The following is a 17,425-nucleotide window of genomic DNA, read 5'->3' as shown; positions in this document are numbered from 1 at the left end:
TATTGGCGGGATGTTGATAGTTTGATTATCATTTTGAGTTGTGTTTGTGGCCAACCCCCCACCCCCAAATGAATTGTGAATCAAAAAGTTTAATGCTGCTGTAATTTTTTTTATTTTATTTTTTTATTTATTACATGCTGCAATTAATGTTTAACAAAGGTTATTGACCTATTATTACCTGTAACTAATTGTTATTTTGCTAGAAGAAATACGGAAGGAATCATTTCCTGTTGAAACGGGCTTATTAATTTCGTAATCATCCTATATTTTTCTTCCACATTACGAACATATTTATTTCACGCCTAAGTTTTATAAAGTTTGTAGTGGGGCAAATGAATTTCCGTTAGCTTTTGAAAAGGAACTCGATTTGATTGTGCAGTATTTTCATGTTCCTACTCGTTTTCTAATTTTTTAAAATTTATTTATTTAGAGTCTATTTGAATAATTTGAATACAAGATAAAAATACCATTTGAGTGATTTTTTTAAGTAAAGATTTATTTTCAATAGTATTTTTTCCTTTAACAATATCACCTCTATGAAAAGATTGAAAAGATAGTTGTTTCATTAAAAGTATTGTACATCATGATGAAGTTATATTTATTACAGTGACAGGTTACATGTTCAAATTTACTTTTTTATTTTTATTTTTTTGCATTTTGAATTTTAGAATTCACTTCTGCGTATACAAATGATTAAATCTCTGATTTACAATCGAGCTTTTATAAAAGATGTTAAGAATGTTATAAATAATAATTAGTAGTTTAATTAATAGATGTTAATATTTATTGTTAATTATTATTATTTATATTTTTGTTATGAATTATTATTTTTTGTGTAATTATTTAACTATCACATGTACTTATAAATAGGTTAGTCTTTATTTAAAGATAATAAATTTTTCAGATTCTTTCTTATCTCATATTAGTTTGTTTGTTCTCTCTATCTTTATCTTTTCTTCATACCACGTTATCAGTATAATAGTCTTTCATCTATTGATGTTACAACTTATAAGACAAAGTTGTGAAGAATTTTCTTGAAGAATGTCATATTTTTTAAGATAAATATTTTAAGGTTAATTATTCATCTTCAACAACATGTATTTTATCAAATATTTATATTATTTACATTATCATAAATCAAAGTAGTCTTGAAGACACTATAATAGTCCTAAAGACATTATTAAATTTTTTTTTCTTCATGTTCTTGAAATATGTCTAGAAGACACTCTCAAAGAAAAATGTTCAATCTTTTTTACTTTATTAATTTTTTTCCCTTTACCAAAAATGAGAAATATCAATGTATCGTTGACATAATACATTCAGCCTAATATATATTAATTTATAAGGAATGATGAATATATTTATTCTGCCTAATAAATAAATATATAATAATAATAATGAATATTATCATATATATTTTCTTCTCACGTTACCAATTTAAATATTCTGCAATATTTAAAAATTATGTTTTTTACGTCATATCAATATATATATATATATATATATATATATATATACCATATATTTTTTTTTATAATCATTAGGTTGTTTTGTGTGTGCTAATTTATATTAAATCAGAGACGATTTGATTTCCATAATTAAGATATTATTAATAATTAATTTGTAATTTTAATTTTATTGTTATTTATGATTCATTTATTTCTTTATTTGAATTTCTCTCTCTTTTACGATAGTATTGAACATGTTAAATATTGTGAAACTCGAATTTGTTACTCTTGACATTAAAAATTATTTATCTTGAATATTACATACTAAATACATTTAGATACAATGGGTCTTGGAGACTCTATTAAAGAAGAAAACGTAGCATCTAATCAAGATAATATTAAAACTAAGATTTTTCTTCGTCATCACTTTCACACTTTTTCTTTAGAATAATTTAATGGAAAAGTATGATCATCAAAAAAGTTGATTATCTTATAAGCTCGTTATGATTTGATGCATTTATACTTACAAATTTCAAATCTGTAAGTAAATATGATTATGCAATATTTAAAATTACTTCTAAATTGAAATTGTGTGGAGAAAAAATTATTGATAAAGATATGTTAGAGAAAACATTCTCTACTTTCATGCATCTAATGTGATCCTATAGCAAAAATATCAACAAAAAAAAAGTTTAAGAAATATGTTGAATTAATTTCCTACCTCCTTGTGATTAAGCAAAATAACGAGTTTTTATTGAAAAATCATAAGGCTCAACCAACTGGTTTTGCTCCATCCCTATAAGTGGATGTTGTAACATATGATGGACAAACTAATGTTCATAGTTGTGGTCATGGCTGTGGAAATAGTCGTGGTTGTGGTCGATCGTAGAGGTAGTTGTGATCACAATGAGGTAAATAATAATTTTTCACATCAAAAGTGAAAATAAGAATAAAATGGATGGACATAGTAACAACCACGAGGAAAACAAATGTTAACATTATGGTGACAAGGATCATTAGTCATATACTTGTTGTACAGCAAAGCATCTTGTTGAACTTTACCAATAATCACTTAAAAATAAGAATAAAAAGATAAAGACACATTCTGTTTATGAAGAGGGTGATTTGGGTGATTCAGATTATGGTCATATGAATGTTACCCACTTAGATGTTGTTAATTTCTTTGTTGATCCAAATGGAAAATTGATTACCTTATTGGTGATAGGAGTATCTAGAAATAAATTTTTTCTTTTCTTTATTATCATTGGGTTTTGAGTATTTCTTATGTTTTGATGTTATTGGACTATGATTTTTTTTATTTATAAATTTATATAGATCTTCTTGTTAGATTGTTATCATTTAAAATATTATTATATTACTTATTTACATTTTGTTTTTAATTTTTATGAAGAATAGGTATTGATAATAACATCAATAATGAATATGTGTCTCACCGATAGTGCAACGACTCACACAATTCTCAAGAATAATAAAATTTTCTCAAATTTAGCAATGCAAGAAATCAATGTTAGTACTACAAATATAATTGAAGGTTCCAGAAGAAATAATAAATTATTATCAGGAGGAATGGAGTTGCATAATAAAAATACATTATATTCTTCAAAATCTTATATAAACTTATTAAGTTTTAAGGATATTTGTTGAACTGAATATCATATTAAAATAAATAACGAAGGAAATAAAGAATATCTTTATATCACGAAACTTCACTTGAATTAAAAAGAAAGTATTGAAAAAATTGTCTACTTTCTCTTATGAACTGTATTACTTATATGTTAATAGAATTAAAACACATTATTATAAACTAAAAATTTACAAATCAAAACAAATTTAAGATTTAGTATTGGTCAATTGGATCATCTCATAACTATCATGATGAAAAAAATAATTAAAATTCCATATAACATCACATTATATTTATCAAAGTAGGAGGTTACATGTTCAAATTTACTTTTTTATTTTTTACTTTTTTGCATTTTGAATTTTAGAATTCACTTCTGCGTATATAGATGATTTTTATAAAAGATGTTAAAAATAATAAATCACAATGACAAGGCAAAACAATGTAAACAAAGATCTGTCCAAAAAGAATGAGAAATGGAGGATTGCTAGTGTTCCTATATTCGATCCTTGGTCTCGGTCTAGATCTTCTCATTCCGTTCTAGTAGTCCAAAGTGGGGGAGGTGCCTGTAAAAGACACTCCAATGCCCAAGTAAGTGATCAACGTATTAAATGTGGTAGTTCAAAGTTGGTTACATACCTCGTTGGGGGTCTATTTATAGCAGTTGTTGTTGGACCGTGATTAGGGACTGAGCCTCGAGAAATTAGAGGGTTAAACTGGTGTATTAAGTAAATTAATCTCTCCTTAATTTACCTGACTTAACTCCGTGTCCTCGTGTACGCGAAGCCTGCTGGATGATCCGACCGACCACGACTTCACCGAGCCGCCTGGGTCAACCTTGGTAGATATGGTCGGTCGGATCGACCGAGTTCGTGTTTGGCCTGGTCGGTCTCCATCCGGTATAGATAATAGAGTGGTGCCATGGGCAAACCAATAGCCTTTCTGTCATAAAAATCTTAAAGGGGTGTTTGGTTAGTTAATTTTCTCAACAAGAACAAAATTACATGATCTTAATATTTAAAGAACTAAATATATATTTAAATCTCTGTCATATATATATATTTTATAAAATTAATTTTATTATTAATTTTCTATAAAAAAAATAATGCAACAAAACATCAACATTTTTAAAAAGATATTATTAAAGATAAATAAAAAGTACTCCTCTAAATCATAATTTTTTACATTTAAAAATTTTACAAGTCCTTAAGAAATATTTAATACTAATATGATAAGTTTAAAATATCTCAATATTTTAAAATATGCAAAGTAAGAATAATTATAATTATAATTATAAAATAGGAATATTAATTGTTAAAATAAGAAATACGTAAACAAAAATACTTAATATAAATTTGTAAGACATAAATTTTTTGAAAAAAGAATCTAAAACGTAAAAAAATTACGATTGAAAAAGAGTAATTAATATTGTAATAAAAAGTTAAAATGAGAGCTGTTATAAAATAAATATATGACATTTATATTTTTGTTTCCATTTTCCAAGTATATTTTGTTCTAACCCATTAAGGAAAAAAAAAACATTAATGATTGGATGGAGAAACACGAGGAAGCAGGAGGTGGCATTTAAGTAGCAGCCGCTGAATTCAAAGAAAAGTAATGCTACTGAAACCGAAACACATTCCGGAATATCATCCGAATTATTAAAACTAGTGGGTTGCCACTATATATGTATTATCTTAAAATTTAAAATAATTCATATATGGAATGAATTCATTTGTTGGCATATAATTATATAAATAATTTTACACAATATAATGTTTTACTATCATAAATTTTTTTTAATAAGAATACCAAATAAAGATTTCACTTTATGACGATTTTTATGTTCCTTGCAATTTATGATAGAAATTAAATGTCATTCTGCTATTACTTTTAGTTAACATTAACATAACTAAAACATATATCAGAATTAATAAATAATTAAATTGAATAATGTCATACTTTTCAATAATAAATTTCAATTCTTTATATAATACATCATCCATAATTTCTTTAACTTTAAAAAGCTACAAAAATAAATAATACAATGTCATGTATCAATATGAGATATTTAAAATTTCATGCAATTTATTTTATTTTATGAAAGAAATAACCATAACCTAAAAAATAGAGATATTTTATTTTGCATGAAAGTTGTCAATATAATAGGTATTACTCAATCTTGCATTTTTAAGTGTCTTAATATTGAGAAAAATATGAGTTAGAATTGATTTAAATGAAGAAATGTTAAAATTATATTTTTATATATATTAAATTGACACATAAAAAATATTTTCACAACCATATTATTATATTACCTTTCTAATTTTTTAGATAACAATTATTTTTTCACCATTTTCCAAATTTTAGTTAATACAACAGAGTTAAACACTACAAAATAAATATGTGATATTAAAAACATAACTTTTGAAACTAACATAATTTCATGGAAAAAAATGATTAAAGTTGAGAAACATATTTAATTTAGTAAACTCAATTTTATTGAAAAAAATAGAATAAATTTAAGATACACATTTAAGTTCAATCAAACATAGTGATATATTATTTGGGTAACATAAATCAAATTTTATGTTTCATGGTTGAATTGTAACATTTTTTAATATATAATATCTACTAAAATTATATTAGATATTTATAAATATATTTAAGTGTTTAAATATATTAAAATAATAAGTTTTCAAATAAAATTTTATAATATTAAATCTATAACTTAGAAAATAAAAATCAAAATAAGAAACAAACATATTTTAAATATGGACATTTAAAAAATTGATTAAACATAAAATGAAAGAAAAATACATTTAAATTTACTATTGACTAAACTTGAAATGAATTCAATGCAAAGGATGTCCTCCAAATATAGTTAAGTTTATTTATGTCTTTGTAAATTTTAATACTTTTAAATCGAATAACTTGTAGACATGTTACATGTCATTTTTGTGTAACTAATAGCATTGATGCGATGTCATCATTGAGAAAAGAAAAACAAAATTACACTCCTTTTTTGTTTGATGGACTTATGAGTCTTAAGTCATTTCTTCATCCTCATGTAAGTCATGATCATCAAGGGTGTACTAATCATCATAACCACAATCATGCTTCTTAATGGTGTCTTTATTGGGGTCAGAGTATTATTCTTCTACACCATGTGTCACTATATCCAACATTAAAGAAGATGACTTAAAATATAATACAACTTGCTTGCAAATGTGATTCATACCAGGATAGAGTGGGGATGAGTTTGGAATAAAGCGAAAGTTGAGAATTGATTGGGATGAGAAAAATGTAGAGAGGGAGAATGGAAAAAAATTGTACAAAGTAGGTAGAGAAAATTTCTAAGAGCGAGAAGATAAAAATGGATAAAATTATAGAAATATTGTGTAGTTATTATTTTAAAAGAAAGTAATCATCAATAAAGGTAAAATCTTAAGTTATATAAGTTATAGATAGAAGTTATAAGAGAATATTAACCTAGAAACTATGAATGGGAAAGCATAAGATCAAAGGTACTAATAATGGCCTTCATCGATCAAAACACAATATGAAAGTCATTCATGTATATCATTGGCAATGAGTCATGGATCCAGGAGTCAAGCGGGTAAGTCAATTTCAACGTGTTTTGACTTTTTTTAGGACAAAAAATATGTTTTTTTTCTTGCTTGAAAGTATAGGGAGTGATGTTGTAGAAGAATCATGTGCAACCCAGTTAGATACGATAATTGTGTGATTTGGTGATAGCGTTGAATGAAAATTTTGGTGAGAGAAAAAAAACATTATCTTACAAAACGTTGGATTGGGACTTATAATAGAGTGATAATGAATTTGGTTTATAATTTTTTTTGAAAATAACATACTTAACGACGACTATTTGTGTGATTATTATTTTGAAAGAAAGTAACCACCGTGTGGTTATTATTTTGAAAGAAAGTAACCACCTTACGGTTATTATTTTGAAAGAAAGTAACCATCAACATCAATAATAATAAGGGGTAAAATTGGATAAAAGAAAGTGGAGACCAAATATTTATAAGTTTTAAAATATTATTTTTTCTAATTTTAAAACTATTAAAAATTAAATAAAATTCAAAATTCAAAATTATGCAAATTTTAAATTCAAATTTTTAATAAAATATGATTATATATTTAAAATTTTAAATCTATCAAGATAATAAGTTTAAAAATGAATTTTTATAATTTAAAAGGAAAAAAATAAATTTGGAAAATAGAGATATCTTAAATTTGAATTTTTAAAAAGTTGAATAAATTTAAATTTACTATAAAAATAATGCAAAAAATCATGGTAAAAAATGACTAAATTTACATAATTTAATGTAGAATTTTTTTAATGAGCGTGAGGAAATAGAATTGAGAAAATAGAATCGACCTGAAAAAACATGGCTGAGGAATCTGAGCGAAAGAGAGAAAGTCTCAATCCTTAGACGCAATTGTGAAACTGCCAATCCTTGAAATCCTTCCCATGTTGTTATCCCATCTATTCGTACTCATTCTACGTCAAAATCAACGAACAATGATGGTCGTAATGTATACAATTGGTGAAATGTTTATTGTGGGCAATTTAAGTGGATTGAAAAATGAAAAAAAAAGTAGAAAGGTTTGAAGGAAAAACAAAGAGACAAAGACGATAACAAGATATGATAGAGAGAATAAAAAGAAGAAGAAAGGTGTGAGGGGTTTGTTGCGAGAAGAAAATAATGAAATGAAATGGCTGGTGGGAGAGGAACAATTTCCTTTCTCTCGAATCTCAACTGCCATGAGAAAGGATATACCATGAAATGGAGGATATATTATGCAGGAATATGAAGTCACTTTAACAAAAAAGAGAGGAAACAAGAAAGAGAGGAATGTGAAAGTACGAATAATGAGTGCAATTACTTAAATAATATGTGATTAAAAAAAATAAAAGTGAGTAATTACTTAAATAAAATGACATAATTACTTGTATTAATTATTTAATATGTAATATTATTAAGGATAAAAAAGTCATAGTAAAAGTGGAGACCAAATGGTAGTTACAAACGTTTGTATCCCCTTTATATAATGTTTAATGTTATAGATGTTATTATGTTTTAATAAATTTATTATAAAATAATTATTTAAATTAATTTTTTATAGTAATTCGGAAGAAATTTCGGTGTGTTTCTCGGAGAGTGCAGCATTTTCCATTCAAAGAAATAAATTAAAATTAGTAAAACAAGTTGTGAGAGTCCCATCCCGCGAAAGCAGGTAGATGAGTCAAGTCAAAGTTAACCAGCGACATCTTTGGAATTCACTTCCATGATCCATGATCCATGATGATCCATGATCCATGATCCATCATCCCACACTCCTAATTCCTAAACAATCTCATTCGCCATGTCCTGCTTCAGACACCTCTCCAGGTTTTCTCCCACTAACACGCGCCGCTTCGCTCATCTCTCTCGCTTCACCACCTCCACCGCCCCGGATCGCTATGCGGGCCTCGGGCCCACCGGGGCCCACCACAAGCCCCGGGTGGTCGTGCTGGGCACCGGCTGGGCCGGCTGCCGCCTCATGAAGGGCCTCGACCCTGAAATCTACGACATCGTTTGCGTCTCCCCTCGCAACCACATGGTCTTCACACCTCTCTTGGCTTCCACCTGTGTTGGAACTCTCGAGTTTAGATCCGTTGCCGAACCCATCGCCAGGATCCAGCCCGCTATTTCCACACAACCCGCTTCTTTTTTCTTCCTTGCTAATTGCACCGCCATTGATGCTCTTAACCATCAGGTTTTTTAACTCACTTTTGTCAATGCCTCTAGATTATCTTGCTTTGGGGGAAGAACGAGTGTGTTCTGTGACTGGATTGAACTTTTTCCAATTTTGTTGAAACTAAGGGATTTTTTCAAAGTTTGAATTTATTAAAAGGTACCTTATTTGTGAATGGATTTATTGAAATTTTGTTTTTGATGATACCTTTGGTCTACCCTATATTGGAAGTTAAAACTCGCTGTTTTTTGTTGGAATGGTAATCCTATCTAGTAAGATTAAGCTTGTTATTGTTTAATTGGAATTAAAACTACCAAAGTGGCTCCCGGAGCCTGAGGCCCCAATGAAAATTCAATTTCATATCTATTTCTTACTGTTTCTCATTCTTCTCCAATACTAGTATTGGTTGAAATATCTGGCTCACACAATGTGGCCTAGTTTGGGAGAATTACTACTGTTAGTTGAAATATTGCTACTCACAATATGGCTTAATTGGGTAGAATCTGACAAATGGTTTTGAAGGTGCAATGTGAGACTGTAACTGAAGGAGCGGAGACAGTAGATCCTTGGAAGTTTACAATCTCATATGATAAGTTGGTAATTGCATTAGGAGCGCAACCTACTACTTTTGGAATTCGTGGAGTCTATGAACATGCAATTTTTCTTCGTGAAGTTTACCATGCTCAGGAAATTCGTCGGAAGTTGCTCCTGAACTTGATGATGTCTGATGTTCCAGGTTTGCCACAATTTTGCTATTTTAGCTTAACATGAAATCACTTGAAAATAATGGTTTGATTTAATTACCTTTTTGGTCCTGTAGTTACACAAACTTTCCTTTTAAATCTCTACTGTTAAAATAGTCTGTTTTAATCTTTACACAAACAATTTTTTTCCAAATCAGTCCTTACCATTAATTTGAAACAAACGTCGTTTGTGAATGGGTGATGTGCCAAGTAAATTAACTTCGTTTGATCATTCTTTGTGTTCAGTGACGTGGTAGAGTAATTTGGGATGGAAATAAATAGTTCTCTTCATTTGTTCAACGTTGGTGTCTAGAATGCATTGATCGGTGATTCTAGGGTCATTGTTGTGGTGGGGTGCAATAGTGTTTGTGATGGTGCATGACTTAGTTTCGGTGGTACACGACAATATTGTGATTTGTCTCATTTTTTTCGTTGCTCTGAATCACTTTGACTAATCTGAATGTTGTGTAATCATTTAAATAATCGTTCAAATTGTTTGCAATATTGTTTATTGAGTTTCCCTAAGTCCTCTTCAGTTTCCCTGAATCCTCATCACCACCATTGCATTTGTTGGAATTGTGCTTGTGAATTGGTAGTTGCTGGTTGTGAATTGGTAGTGTGCTGGTGCGGTTAATGTGTTCTATTATGGTGTGGTTAATTTGGTGTGTGCTAGTTTAAATTGGCAGGGTGTGGTGGTTTTGAATTGGTGGTGCGTGCATTAGTGGTGAGTGTTGATGTGGTGCATCAGTGGTGGGTGCTACGGTGTGTGCTGGTGGTGTGTGTTGTTGGTGTGGTGAATGCATTCAGGCATACGGTTTTGTTTCAATTAATGGTAGAGACTGATTTGGAAAAAAAGAATCATATATAGGGACTAAAATAGGCTATTTTGAATAATAGGGATTAAAAGGGAAAGTTTGTGCAATTGTAAGGACCGAAAAGATAATTAAACCGGCCTAATGGTTATTATACATCACATACGTAATCTGTATTTGATTTGGATGCAGGGATTGCAGAAGAGGAAAAAAAAAGGCTGTTACATTGTGTGGTTGTGGGGGGTGGTCCCACTGGAGTTGAATTCAGCGGTGAACTTAGTGATTTTATCATGAGAGATGTCCGTCAGAGATATTCTCATGTGAAGGAATACATCCATGTTACTTTAATTGAGGTATGCTTAGTAGCATTAGATATTGGATACAAACAAATAAACTATATATTTGCTATGGCCTGTAGCAACAAATATCTTGCCCTTTCCCTTGTATATCCCCATGTCTTACGATTCTTGCCAACATAATGGTTAGAAACATCTTATGGTGTGTTTGGACGAGGGATTTTACAAATTCAAAGAATTTAAAATTCTTGGTATTTGAATTATATTGATTTCAATTTCTATCATCTAAAAATATTTTCTTTGGATAAATCAATTTCAAATTTTTAAAAATTTAAATTTTTAGTTTGGATATGGTAATTTGATTCCATCATGATAAAATTAATTTTAAAAATATATTCATATGTTGAGATTTTTAAATTAAATTTTATAAAAATAAATATTAACTAATTTTAAAATATTTAATAATTTTAAAAATATTTTTGAATATTCAATAATTAAAAGAATGGAGATAAGATAAAATATATAAGTGAAATAAGAAAAATAAATATGAGGAATTTTAAATTCTTACTTTTTTGGGAGAATTTGAAATTCTACTATTTTTAAAAATTTCACAAATGCTTGGAATTCAAATTCATTGTAAATTCTCCATCCAAACAAAATATTTTATCTCAAGAAATTTGAAATTCTTCAAATAAATGAATTACCCTATTTAAATTCCCCATCCAAACACACTCTTAGAGTTCCTGGAAGCCATTTTTTTCATGATTTTCATTTGGTAACAAATTTATTCATGCCATTTTAGGCCAACGAGATATTGTCTTCCTTTGATATCAGACTAAGGCAGTATGCTATCAAGCAATTGACAAAGGTGAGCTATATGTCAAAAAAAGCTTCTATTCTTTTTGATCATCATGTTCCTGCTGATTTTGAACTTCTGAATATCATTAAAAAAGCAAAAGAAAAACTAAACCCAGCTTTCCTTTGAAAGAAATTTAGTTTATTACTATTGTATTAATTAATTATGAAAAGGCAAAATATTACATGGGATCATTCATACAATTGATGAGACTCATTCTGAAAACTGATTGATAGCCTAGCTGTTTAAGTTTATAAGTATTAGTTTTATATATTTCCTCATATTGAAGTTTCTATCAGTCAGGAGTCCGACTTGTCCGTGGCATTGTGAAAGATGTTGAAGAGAAGAAGATTATCCTAAATGATGGCACTGAGGTTCCATATGGGTTGCTGGTATGGTCAACTGGAGTTGGTCCATCACCAATTGTTCGCTCTATGGATCTCCCTAAATCTCCTGGTGGAAGGTTGTTCTTGCTACTTGACATAATTGCACTTAGTCTCATTCCATCGACAGCCATTTCAACTTTACAAATTGGCATCTAATTTATGAATAGATATAATATTTTCATCCGTCTTTACTGGATAGCATGATTACTTTTAACATTCTATGCATTTATTTATGTACAAGATTCAAGAAGACCGAGTATGGTATTAGTCTTAAACCAATGAATAACTTCTCATGAAATTTTTTATTTCAAGGTTGGATTTGAAATTTTTTATTTCAAGGTTGGATTTGAAATTTTATTTCAGGCATGTCATGCTCATAAAGTATAATATAAATCCCAGATTTGTTTTTGTAATGCATAGTTTTCAAATAAGAAAATATCAATAATTTGATTATCTACTCATTTTTTAATCTTCCAAACTCTCGCATGAAAATCATTATGTAGAAAACCTATAAATTGGATTCAGTAAGGAGTTATATTGTGGTGCAAGTATGTTAAGGCTGGCATTGGTGTCAATTGAGCTCCATCCATACGTGTATGTAGTTGCGTTTTACTTTCCTAGTCATTTGTCCACCATAAGCCCCTGTTAGCTGTATTAGGTTTCTATGTATTTGACACAGTTGATATGCCCTGCCTTCGGCCCTCGTGCTTCTTTTATTGCATGGAAACTATAACTATAGATTACTGTATTTCCCAAAAGCAAATTCTTAAAGTTTCTTATTCACAGGATTGGCATTGATGAGTGGCTTCGTGTTCCTACAACAGAGGATATCTTCGCAATAGGTGACTGCAGTGGGTTTCTTGAAAGTACCGGAAAACCACCACTTCCGGCTTTAGCCCAAGTATGTGTGACATTGGGTTTCATCAATTTCTCCCACATACACTTTTCATTTCTTAAATTCCTGCAATTTATTGTTGATTTTACACTAAGGTGCGAGTCCCTGACGCATCATTCTTAATGTGTTACTTGTATATTTAGTGTTAGTGGTTCATGAATGAAGTGGTGTTGCATGTTTCTTCTGTGCATGACAGCATATTCTTGTCTATTTAATGCATTGCCATTTGAATTGAACCACAGGTGGCAGAAAGGCAAGGTAAATATTTAGCAATCTTACTAAACAGAATAGGTAAAGCCAATGGTGGCCGCGCAAACAGTGCAAAGGACGTAGACTTTGGGGAACAGTTTGTTTACAAGCACCTTGGAAGCATGGCAACTATAGGGAGTTACAAGGCTCTAGTGGACCTCAGACAGAGCAAGGTGACTTTTCATTCCTGAGCTTTTGCTGGTGCTTTAAAAACTTATGTATGGTATGATTCATTTACGTATCTCCTACAGGAGGCCAAAGGGTTATCTATGGCAGGTTTTATCAGTTGGTTTATTTGGCGTTCAGCATATCTAACTCGAGTCGTCAGCTGGAGGAACAGATTCTATGTAGCTATCAACTGGGCTACTACTTTTGTGTTTGGCCGTGATATAAGCAGAATATGAGAACATTTTAAGGTAAATGCTTTCTGCCATGTAATTTTATTAAGACATAAATGTTTGTAGGGCCTTTCAGATGATGCTTATGTTTATTAGTTGTGTTGCAGGCTAGTCGTAAAGCAATAAGATAATAAAGTGTATTTAAATGGATCATATTGGAGTAGCATGTTTCAGAAGCCAGTATTTTTCAGTAGATGAGTTTCAGTAAGCTGATCTGCAAGGAACTGTACTAGTTCGTGATATTTGCTACACGTTCAATTTGTTTTAAAGAGTGGCAATGAATATGTTAGTCGGGAGTTGGCTTGAAAGGGAAGGCAATAAATTAAATTTGGCTGTCTTAGGTATTTTATAATTAATAGCACATACACGCCACGGTTCAATTTGCGTCATCTGAAATACTGATTATTGGCAATATTCCCCAATTGTATGATGAGATTTGACAATAATAATATATTGTGAACGGATTATTTGGTTGGACAATTTATGTATCTGCCAAGTAGTACGAGAACACTGCAAATGCAGAGATATGAATGAAAATCAAATTTACACCCGACAAATAAAAACGGGCTTTTAGAAAATCACAACTGACTTAAATAGAAAGTTTGTACCGTGCAAGTCATATCATGATTTAAGTCTTTATTATAACTTATACAAACTATCGATACTTAACTTTAATTTCTCTTATATATTGATTAATTTCTTAACGTCTTGTTTTGATATACATTTAGGTAATCTTTGCTCATCCATGCTTAACTATGTTCCATGACAGTTTTTATATGTACGTTTCTATAGCAAGTCCAATAACTGATAATTAAAAAAGTGGAAAGCGTAAACTCTACCAATCTATTGACTGAGTTTGCCTTCACCAGTTATATGGTTCTTTTAATACGGAACGTTCATGCTCCAGTATAAACATCTGGAAACCTTATAACATGACATTCCTATGATATCTGTATACCAACCTTTACTTAACAATGCAATGACAGGTCCAGTTAACATCATTTATGATAGTGCAAAATATGTCTCCACCAAAGGCACTAAGACATCAATTCTGGTACACCATTGACACGAATAGAATTCGTCAGCTTTTTGTTAACTAGATCCTTCAACTCGATCTCTCCGGGAAACCTTCCTTCCTTCAGTTTTGAGAAAACCTTCAAGGGAACAAGAGTTTGAAGGAATAAGTAAAAATTCAAAAGCATTTGAGATGCTATATATATACCAAACTTTCCATCTAGGTAACTCTAAAGTCAGAAGGGAGGCGAGGGGGGAAGATCAAAAGACCGTTCAGATAATAACTCTTTAAACAGAAAAGATGACATGTTTATTCCCACAAATTATATCCTTCAAATTTAAAACACTGAAAAATGCAAGAAACCTAATAATCAAAATAATGTTACAAAGTCAAATACCCAGTGGGTTGAAAGCTGAATACAAGGTATTGAACAGCTCTCCCCAATAGACATATAATTGTAATATGAAAGTAGATGTTCCAAACTACAAAAGTTCATATAAAAATATCAAAGGGATCACCATGGAGTTATTTGGCTTAAGGTAACATGTTTTTCATTTAGTTGCAATGGAGGACAGATCCAATTCCCCAAAGTCTACTCACTTTTTCACAATATCTTGCCGCAGAAATCTGAAATTACTTTTAGTTTGTTAAATACAGTATTACTCAATGAATATGCATTCAACAATGAAAAAGAACCATCTACAAGAGATGTAATTGATAAGATAATGATGGTAGCTAAAATTTTCTTAGTGAGCCTTGAGTTAACCAGAGAAATCAAGGGAAGTGGTAAAAATGTTGGTAATAAGAAAATTCATGTGAGACATCCATCCAGTTATGATTGATTGCACATGCTCTTAGAGTCACAAAGCATAACAAAACTTGCATTTACCGGAGAGGAAGATCAGAAGCTCAACTAGCAAATAATAATTATAAGGAAATAAAATATAGAAGGAAAGCACCAACCAGTTCACCATTGAAGTAAACTTCGAAAGCCCCCGAGCTCTGTAAGAATGACTGCAAGGCATTTCCAAGAAGCCAAGTACTAGCGATGGTTCCAAACCTATTAGCACGCAAGTTGTAATACCAGGGAGGAGGTGCAACAAAACCCAACATTGGAAAAATATGTTCCCCTGCAACAACCACCCCTATAACACCAATCTGAACAACTGGAACCAATTTGCTTAGCAGACGTTTCGGAATTGGTGGGGGATAATTTGCAAGAATAACCTCAGTTCCAGGAAAAGCAATCTCCAACATGTTCTTCATTGTCACTGCTGTTCCCCTACACACAAACAACACAATCATCCATTTACACCAACTTCTCCATCCGAAACACAACCCATGCACGTCCAATAACCAACTTTGAAATATATTTGGTTGAAAGGAGAGACAATTGAGGGGCAGAGAAACATGATAACAATGCATTTTCTTTTTATTTGATTGAAGAAAAAATGATAAAGAAAATGAAGAGAAAAACAGAATTTTAGGAACAAAAATTTCAAAATCCCCTTTCCTTCCATTTTCTATTCAATTTCAATTTGTGTCTTCCCCTCATTTTCTTTCCTCTGCATCAAAACAGAGGGTTAGGAAACACAAAACAATAAAAGAAGGCAATGATCCAAAACGATACTTCTCTCATTCGATGACAAACCACTGATAATCCAAATTCCAAAGCACGTTAAATGATATGCAACCCAAATAAGATTTGGCATTCTTGGTGCATTAACCAAAAACCTAATGTCATACATAAACTTTGGGGTCAATTCCCCTATTACCCACAAACTAAAGGAGACAGTTAAGCTCAAAAATCATTCCTTTTTATATTTTCTCTCTCTCTGCAAAACTCCATCAACATTCAAAAACAGTAGGCCTATAATACTACTAACAATAATAAGATGAAAATAAGGAAAAGTACCTGTAAGAGCAAGCAGAGCAGAAATTGATGTTGACGGTGTTGCCTAGACCCACAGGTGCAACATTACTGGCGGGTAAGGGTTTCTGAGAAAACAAAAAGTGACCCAGTATTGGAATAATGATAAGATGGAATTTGCATGAAAGAAATGAAATAAGTTACCTCGGGGGGAAACTCTATTGTTACCGGGTGGTGAGGTGGGTGATGGTGGTGGGGTGGATGATGGTGGTGGGGTGGATGATGGTGGTGATGGTGGTGGTGGGGTGGCGGTGGCGGTGAAGTGAAAAGGGAGAAGAGGTCAGAACAGAAGAGGAAGATGGGCAAACCCACTAACAGAAGCTGAGCGCGATCCATACTCAGAATCAGAATATGAGAAATGAGTTTGTGCTCCTCTTCTCCACTCTGGCTCTATAGCTTAAGCTCGCTCCCTCACATATAAATAATTTAGTTTAATTTATTTTTAAATGAAATATATGTGTTATAATTATTTCCTTTTAGTACAAATACATATTATCAAATTATTTTTATTATAAAATATGTTTTAAAATTATTTATTCATAGTTTTATTTAATTATTTATTTAAAATTTTATATATTTCAAATATTTATAGATACATGTAAATTCTCACAAATTTACAAAAGCTTATAGATCAACTAAATGAATACTCATATAAAACAGGATTAATGACGAGGTGTTACTACCTGTCTCATCTGGTTTGCATCTCTAATTCCTGGCATACATAGAAAATTTATAACTTATGTCAATTTATTTTAATAACTTTGTAATTTATTTTTATAAACTAAGTGATAGAAAATAAAAAATAAATCAAATATTTTTATTTAAGTTATTTTATATTATTAACTAATTTTATTATATACTTTTGATTTAATCGTTTATGTTTTTTTTTTTTAATTTTTCAACACTTAATTTATAACTTATAACTATAAAAAAAACACTTTATCTATAACAAGTTTTACTTAGATTAATATCATGTTTGGATTGACTTA

The 17,425-nt window shown here is 30.3% G+C and overlaps 2 protein-coding genes across 3 annotated transcripts; one reads left to right on the top strand and one right to left on the bottom strand.

Moving 5' to 3' along the window:
* The first annotated feature begins 8,335 nt into the window (after positions 1–8,335).
* LOC109787872 (internal alternative NAD(P)H-ubiquinone oxidoreductase A2, mitochondrial) lies at positions 8,336–13,971 on the top strand. Of its 2 annotated transcripts, none has more exons than XM_020346460.3 (9): positions 8,336–8,877; positions 9,379–9,592; positions 10,604–10,764; positions 11,510–11,575; positions 11,863–12,026; positions 12,736–12,850; positions 13,087–13,266; positions 13,345–13,509; positions 13,599–13,971. In XM_020346460.3, exons 1-8 carry the CDS (start codon positions 8,485–8,487, stop codon positions 13,495–13,497), a joined length of 1,446 nt encoding a protein of 481 aa, XP_020202049.1. In that variant the 5' UTR covers positions 8,336–8,484; the 3' UTR covers positions 13,498–13,509; positions 13,599–13,971. The 2 variants fall into 2 exon arrangements, with proteins under 2 accessions (XP_020202049.1, XP_020202050.1); XM_020346461.3 differs by having other exon boundaries at positions 13,588–13,971.
* A 325-nt stretch (positions 13,972–14,296) lies between these two features.
* LOC109787871 (selT-like protein) lies at positions 14,297–16,839 on the bottom strand. The gene is made up of 4 exons (XM_020346459.3): positions 16,581–16,839; positions 16,422–16,504; positions 15,470–15,788; positions 14,297–14,645 (listed from the first exon to the last, which is right to left on the bottom strand). Exons 1-4 carry the CDS (start codon positions 16,770–16,772, stop codon positions 14,529–14,531), a joined length of 711 nt encoding a protein of 236 aa, XP_020202048.2. The 5' UTR covers positions 16,773–16,839; the 3' UTR covers positions 14,297–14,528.
* Positions 16,840–17,425: the final 586 nt, after the last annotated feature.

Source organism: Cajanus cajan, chromosome 9 (assembly GCF_000230855.2).
Source record: "Cajanus cajan strain Asha chromosome 9, NIPB_CcT2T_4, whole genome shotgun sequence".
NCBI classification, from domain to species: domain Eukaryota; kingdom Viridiplantae; phylum Streptophyta; class Magnoliopsida; order Fabales; family Fabaceae; genus Cajanus; species Cajanus cajan.
The sequence above is the reverse complement of the archived record's forward strand: the minus strand, read 5'-3'. Positions and strand labels throughout refer to the sequence as shown.